The following is an 8283-nucleotide window of genomic DNA, read 5'->3' as shown; positions in this document are numbered from 1 at the left end:
TTGAGATTGCATGTTGATAATTTTACTATTGCATAGTTCTAGGTGCTTCGCCTCAACTAGTGAGGAGGAAATTGTCATGTCCTGGACATGGACCATATGTATGTAGTGCGCATGCTCGCACATGAGCTTGGTCTTTTTCGGATATGGAGTTTGAGATGAACTGAAATCTGTAACGGCCTCGAGTGTGTGTGTGATCGAGCTGGATGAGTCCGAGTAGAACCCACCTGGGGTAGGACACAACAGCTCTCCAGAACTCCGCGAAACCAGGAGTACAGGTGTGGTAGCTGGCCCTCGGAGACAATTTCACACACTCAAACAAGGCACTCACTTTGTGGTTTCACGAATACTCGTTAGGACAGAATTATTAGTTACACACTCGGCAAGTAAAGATAAGAAGTGAAAAGAGCACAAGAAAAGAACAATGCAAGAAGACAAAACACACGGCGAACGGCAGCCCTGTTCTTTAGGTCATCAACCAATGAGCAATCTATATAAACCGGTCGCCGACGAAATTCTAGAATATTCCAGAGCTGTGAACTGTGATTGGTTAATCATGCCAATGTTCTAGAACAATAACACTAGCAGCAGTCATACGGGTAAATACGGGTTTAGCCATACACGACTCATACATTACTCACGAGCGACTCACGGAAAGGGTAATAACATGCAGATACAAAATACGCAAGGAGAGAAAAAATGTAACTAACTGCCCATCTTGGAGTTTGAACCTAGGAATTTGTATCAACACAAGCTCTACAAATAAATACTCTTTTACTGCGAAAAATATACTTTCTATTAAAATGCAACTCCTACACAGGCACAGTCAAACTGATTCCAATTTCTATGATGGCTACTCCTGCTAGCACTGAACGGCAGCGGCCAGCAAGACCAGTCGACTTACTGTAGCCACAAGGCTCCCGTCGGACTGCAGACTTCTGAATGAATTCATGGTCATCAGCATTCGAATCTCGGCTTTGTGCAGGTTGAACAATAACTTGAATTCAGAATTATTTAATTATGCTGTGCGATCGGAGCAGCTCCTTGTTTACTCGCCCATCGTGTGGGCTCGCTGCTCCGTTCCATCGCTCTCTATCACTCTCAAATTCAGTGCTTGAGAAGTAGAGAGGCCGAGCAGCGCATTATCCCCTCAGAGAAGTAGTATTTCAGTTTTGATTGCCACGACTGTCATCACTATCGATTCCGCTCAGCCTGTTGTAAAAGGTCGCTTTCCCTGCATCGTACCTCTTCCATGACATCCAGGGAAGGCCGAGAAAGTGATCGCGACTCATTTCACGGCAGTTTGTGCGCCAACCAGTCCCTCAAAAATCCATCACGAAGTTTTTTAGTGGAGGAAGTACTGGTGGTGTTAGTGGACATTATAGCGTAACTTGTAGTTCCATGGTCCTTTTTCTCTTCTATAAAATTAAATAAACAATGTGAATAACAAAGTCACAAAGGGTTTGCTTGAATAACAAAGTCACAAAGTTATTATTATTTCCAGGGGAAGATAAAAAAAACTGCATACCTGGCCTTCACATTCATGCCACATGAAGGCAAGAGCTCAAAACCAAGATTGTGATGCTTTGAGTATGCGCCAATGCACACGAGCACCTCCCTTATCAGGCCACTTACGTGTTGTATGGTGAATTCAACAGGAAAGGCAGTTCTAGCCTTCTATTTGTGCCAGCGCAAACATAGTCTACAATTCCAATTGAATTTACTGTGGGCAATACCGGATGGTAAAACTTTTTTTTCATTTCGTCTTCTCACCATCCTTTCAAATACATTCTAAGCTATGTGTGCATTTGAACTGGGATGTTGAGCCAACGTCATCATGGCTAAATACAGGAAGGACAACATGTTACGAGTTATGACCAATGCGGTTGCCAATGTAACCGAAATGCATGCAGGTAAGTATGCCCTTATTTGATAATCGTCTCTGGGTTGGTCTGTTTATGACCTGGGACAATCTATACCAGAGAAAACCACACTTCCTTTGCAAACGTGTTCATGTCCCGACTTGGTTTGTACGCCTTACACTCTGCCCTTGCCTTCATGCTATGTACGGAATTCTGAATTCTGTTTTCCTGCAGACAATTGCAACTACTTTAATGTCACGTGTCCTCAGGCTGAGCAATGCTTTAGCACCTCAGGGTCCTACACATGCTGCATGCTCGGCTTTGGACTCGATGCACAGGGGAAATGCGCTCGTAAGTTCCTCTGTGTGACTCTGTTACTCAATCGAATGCATCATGACATGTGCAGTGACTGCAACTGAAATCCGACACATGATTAGCGTGGTCAATATTTTTCAAGTGTCTGCTCTGAACGTTGGAGCTCGCGCTTCCTGCCGACTGGCTCGACACTTGACTGACTAACGACTGCGTCTGGAGAACACGAGGAGCACGTCGAACCTTCAATTCTGCAAACCTGCAAGAAAGCCCCACTCCGTGCTCAATACACAGTTTTCATATTATTGGGAAAGGAACAGTATTATTGGAAACTCGGATGTCGAGCCATAAATAAATGTAGAAAGGGAAAGGACATATGGATACGAGTTAAGAGTAACTCTCCATCACTGTAACTGGATACTATATACAGTCAGAAAGTGCAATAACTAGGCACAAAACTGACAAGAGTACTGAGACATTATACGTCCTGACACCTAGCTTCAAAACATCTCCGTTGCACTAACCAACAGCCTTCCAACTTGGAAGGTTCAAGGTTATGAAAAGACCAAAGAGGGGAAGGCAAGCGCAACGAAAACGAGCAAAAGCTACAGTCCCAACGGAACAAAGAATGTCGATTGTTACTGGACGATGACGAGACCAGTACGATATTTGACAAGTCGGTCTAACTACAATTCGAAGCAGCAGCCTAGTTATTGCACTTTCTGACTGGATATACAGGTAGACTCCCTTTAATTCGAACCTCAAATTGCCAGGCCCTTACTTCGAATTATCCGGAACTTCTAATTATCCAAATTCAGCCCCATGCAGTGACATGTATGTCAAAATGCTTGAAATCGCATGCTGAATATTTTTTGCACTTTTTTATTTGCATCAACGAAACATAGGTGGTTGTATACGCGTACCTGTCATGTACAACGGATCATCAAAACACTGGATTGACACAAAATCCGATTTGACATTATCTTCATCAACTAGTGACGAAGTTGTCAGTCACTGCAGCTTTCCTGAAACAATTTCAACGGAAAAGAACTGCGCTGCCTAATCTGCGTCATGAAAGGCCGTCGGACAGCAGCACGTCGTTTTGGAGAACGGAAGTGGAGCATAAGCATAGACAATATTTACAACAATAGTGCTGTTGTGCGCCAACATCTCCGCGCACCAGCTGGCGCGGCAAGAAAGGCCATCGAGATCCGCGAAGGGAGTCGTCCACCTGGAAGAAGTCGTCTTCAATCAAACCTTTGCAATTTGCCTCGCACGGGCTTGAATCAAATTTCGAGAGAAGGTGGGTTTCTTGAACGCTATTAGTCGATCCTGCAGCGGATCATCGATCGATTTTTGAGCTACTCTTGGCTAGAGAAGGAGAAAAGAATGAACTTCGAATTACAAGGATAGCAACTCAATCTCACTTCGAAATAAGCGTTCAAATGACATAGCGAATGTACTGTAAACAGCTCTTCTGTACGAAGACTGGGTTCGAATTATCCAACCGGCGCACTTTTCGTACTTCGAATTATGCATTCGATTTTGACTTGAACTGACTTGCAGAAGATCGGTACGACGTAAAAGTTCGAATTACACGGAATGTTCGAATTATACCGTATTCGAATTAGAGGGAGTCTACCTGTAGTATCCAGTTACAGTGATGGAGAGTTACTCTTAACTCGTATCCATATGTCCTTTCCCTTTCTACATATATTTATGGCTCGACATCCGAGTTTCAAATTGCACACCTCATCGTCCAGTAACAATCGACATTCTTTGTTCCGTTGGGACTGTAGCTTTTGCTCGTTTTCGATGCGCTTGCCTTCCCCTCTTTGGTCTTTTCATAACCTTGCACCTTCCAAGTTGGAAGGCTGTCGGTTAGCACACCGGAGATGTGTTGACGCTAGGTGTCAGGACGTCGAATGTCTCAGTACTCTTGTCAGTTTTGTGCCTAGTTATTGCACTTTCTGACTGTATATAGTATCCAGTTACAGTGATGGAGAGTTACTCTTAACAGTATTATTATTATTACTTTAATAACGAAGGTACGTGTTGGGCCGTAAGTGTCCACGCAAACACACATCCAGTCAAAATAAGGCACTTGCCAAAGCATCCGAACGTTTTCGGTCCCTTCTCATCAAGGATTTTACAGGGAATGGCTCAAGTTGGAAAGACTAAAAACTTATATAGCGTAAAGATATGAGATAACAACGCTCGTGACAAGGTGGAAAATTATCAAGTTCAGTACGACACAAAACTCGAAGGAAATGATAATAGTGACAACAACATAGTGAGCAAATTAAGTTACATTGTTACCACCTCGACGAGGAATAACACCAAACAATTGTAGCGACAACACATTTTCTTTCTGTACGCAAAGTTCAGGATCTAACTTACGGATATACAAAGCTTCTTACAAAGCCAGACGCAACGCACATCTACCACACGACAAGAGGCGAAGAGGCGAGATGACGGGACATTGGAGGAGACAACACCCAACGGAGCTAAGAATCACACTTCGTCAATCAAGCAACATCTATCAGCCCGTACCAATTGTCGTGAGTTGTACAGTGATAATGTGTTCTCAATATTGTCCCTCCTTGCGCCCTTGTCCGTTGAGTGCGTAGCTTCTGCTGTAGTTTGCTGTTGATCACGACGGTGCGTGCATTTACGGTGCGGAAGGATGTCCTACCAGCCCTTCACCTTAGTCATCTTATTTACAACTTTGAATGCCGACAATGCGCTAGTCGGAATGTTGGTAGGACTGTTCAGCACCTAAACGCACGCATCAAGCAACACCCACCACGTCACATACTTCCACCTTGCGCACAGCAACAACGACCAAAGCGAGGGCGACCCAGAAAACAACCGTTACCTACACACCTTGTGGATCCTGGTTCACAGACTGTGCTTGCTCCGCCGTCGCTGGTGGCGGTGGCGGAGGACGGTGGGCGTGGTGGCTCATCGGGCCGGCTTGTGTCGCCGCCTTTGCTCCTGCCGTCAGTGGTTCCTTCGCCAGTGCCCCCGGCGGCTTTGGCTGGGGTGGTGCCGCTTGCGGTCCCGGTCCCACTGCCTCCTCCTGATCCTCCGCCATCGGCTCTTGCGGCGGTGGAGCTTGCCAGTGACAGACCGCGAGCAACACCGACAATGGCAATACAGTCAGACCTCGCATAGCCGCACATATCCGTTTTCCACAAAAATATCCGGATAGGCGAGGGAACCGGATAATCGAACACACATACTGTATGTAAGCATGGCATATGCTGTACATTTGTAACCAACTATTTTCTTCCGGATGGCGAGGGATCCGGATAAGCGAGGTTTGACTGTAACACTGAAAGTGCCAACTCAAAAAGACCCACCTTGCGTATGGGCAGCTCCCACACCATCACCAACAATGCAGTATACAGCAAACACAACTAATCCACCATCCAAGCCCACTATTGAAAGACCAAGACGATCAACAGCCAACTACAACAGAAGCTATGCACTCAACAGACAAGGGCGCAAGGAGGGACGTGACAGCAGGGTGAGGGCGGGTCCCGTTCAATGGACCAAGTCAGGCGGGATAAAAGAGAGAGCAGAGAGGAAGCGGATGATGGGACGGACGGCGAAGGGAGCAATGAGTCGGAGAGCGACGATTGTAGTGATCGTGAGAGTGCCGGTGAGAATGTTAGTGTTGTGTGTAGGTTTTGTGGTAGCAAGTCTTCAGTGTACAATTATCTGTTGGCTAGTCCTGATTGTTGCAATTCGTATTCCGACTCTTCTTTCACTGTATTGTGCCGTGGTCGTCATGGTTATGAACTACAGTTAAACGTTTTGGAAGCCATCTGTCTCCGTCTGTATAAGCCTAATTTGTGTGTACAGAAGGATAGTATAATTGGGTTGAAATTGTTCAAGGAAAGTGTCATGTTTGGTGCGGCCAAGCTTGGCCGTTAATTTTCTAGGTGTAATGTCCTCCTGTTATTTGTTATCACTTTGTCCCTTTCTCTTCTTTGTTCATTTTTCAGTTGCAAGTTTAGTGTTAGTACACGCATTCGTTATTGCTCTCGCTTTCATTGATAAAATTCACACTTGTAAATTTCACTGCTGTTGTTCTTAGTGTTATTTTTCTAACTTGTATTTTCTATAATAGTTCAATTTTGTTTTCATTGTCCTTTAGTACAACGAAGATTCCTGAGTGTTGTACGAAAACTTGTTTGAATCCTCATTTTCTCTGCACCATTTCTTCACATTTTCATCGTTTTATTGCACATTGTCTCCACAGTTTTACATTACATGAATAAAGTGTACACAAATGTCGATCCAGCTTGTATTACTGATTGCGGTTATCAAATTGTTGTCTCCTCGCTGTTTGTTCAATTACGATTTATTATTATTATTAAAAGCATGTCCGCGTAGGTGGCAGGGGTGCCACTTTTGCGTATGCCATTCAGGATTGATGTCTGAAGACAGTGAAGAGTAATACGATACAATGAAATGACACAAGTGACGTCAACAAAAGCCGTTAGCAACAATACCAATATGACTACTGGAAAACTTCATCCAAAGTATAAAATAAAATAGAATATGCATACAACATGTCTGGCGGAATCACGTGGATCACGAGAATCAGTCCTGTTAGGTGTGGCGGGCTCCACGCCATGCCTGTCGGTCCGCTGCCATTGTGCGGACTGCGTCAACATCTGAGGGTAAGTCCATGCGATGATAACGGTTCCGTCTGCAAGACCGTTACCAAAGTCGTCCGAGGGCGACCCCTGAAGCGTTCAGTGCCCTAGTCGTTGGCCAAGCGAAGATGTCACGTCCCAGAATAAGACAACTGCTGCCTGATAGTCCTGTGACAGCAGGATCTACATAGTGAGCAGCTCTGTGCTGAGCTGTCACGCCCTTTTAGCTTTAGTACAACGTGGTTTGGCCAGTGTCTTGTCCCACGTGCTTAGCATGTAGGTTGAGCGACACGCGCTTTCCCATGTAGGTGACATGCCTTCTTGGCATGTCACATCATGTGATCCAAGGCCGGAACCTGGTCAGGTAGGTTCTCGCGTTGTACGTTTCCTGGAAGTGCTTCACTTCCTGGAAATGTGACTCCAGGCTTTGTGCAAAACCACGTCACTATGCCGTTCTACAGGTTTCCACGATGCCTCGGCGCTTCGTGCAAAGAGCCAAGACTAATATGACATTGTATAACAAGAGCTAAGTGCAAGACAGGAGATGTGTGCAAGAACCAAAACCGTCACCGCAGTGACTGCACGAGAGGTCAGAGTATCACGCAAGCAAGACCAAGAATGCAGCAGATCTTACCATAAGAAGCCGCTGAACTATGGCACGTTGGGTGAGCGGGCTCCCCAACGTGACCCTCATATACTCACATTGTACTCTGACGTGGGTGAGCGGGCTCCCCACGTCCCAATTTGGTCTTTCTTCTCCCGATGTCTTTCTTTCTCTTTCTTCTCGAATGATCACCGTACGTATATTCTGCATTTCTGCTGACTGGCTGCGCACATTCCGGTTTGACTTGTTCTGCTATTTCCTGGAATTACCTCGCAATGATCACGCCATATGAGCCCGAGCGCGCTAAAACATGACCACAGCTTTTTTTGCAAAAGTCGAGAAAATCGCGATTTGAATTCCGCGGCAAAAAATACGAAGTGCAGTGCAACGCGAGTCGCTGTTGTTGTTCTCCTCGGTCGACTGGACTGTTCCGGATGCAATTCTTCGTTGCAAGTAAGTTTATTTGTTTGAGTTTGTATTCCATGTTGCGCTGAGTCGCCTAAAACTGATCGATTTCGATGTATTGACAGAAGAGCCTAGTAGTAGTAATGTACTGCGGAGCGGAAGAAGACGACATGATCGCACTCCATGCGCAGGATAAAATATTTTGAGGATTCGGGTCGGAAACAGAAGGAAGACGATGATGGCTACAGCGACGAGTCATTTGAGGGCGACACTTTCATCGAGCGTAAAAATAATTGATGCTGGTAGTCCCACGATCTGCAGTGACGAGGAATTCTACTTTGATGACAACCTGGCAAACGATTGGCATCGACACTGACTTGGGAGGTGAGTCGGCCGATGATTTGGCCAGAACGGACACCGCTGCACATATCCG

General features: G+C 45.5%; 1 protein-coding gene across 1 annotated transcript in view; it reads left to right on the top strand.

Moving 5' to 3' along the window:
* Positions 1-2101: 2101 nt before the first annotated feature.
* LOC135812726 (fibrillin-2-like) overlaps positions 2102-8283 on the top strand; it is a 43387-nt gene continuing 37205 nt past the window's right edge. Inside the window, exon 1 of the mRNA XM_065325985.1 lies at positions 2102-2210. Coding sequence (XP_065182057.1) covers positions 2171-2210 — 40 coding nt within the window. The 5' untranslated portion in view covers positions 2102-2170. The remainder of the gene's footprint in view (positions 2211-8283) is intronic.

Source organism: Sycon ciliatum, chromosome 3 (assembly GCF_964019385.1).
Source record: "Sycon ciliatum chromosome 3, ocSycCili1.1, whole genome shotgun sequence".
Classification (NCBI taxonomy): domain Eukaryota; kingdom Metazoa; phylum Porifera; class Calcarea; order Leucosolenida; family Sycettidae; genus Sycon; species Sycon ciliatum.
This window is presented reverse-complemented; position numbering and strand designations above follow the sequence as displayed.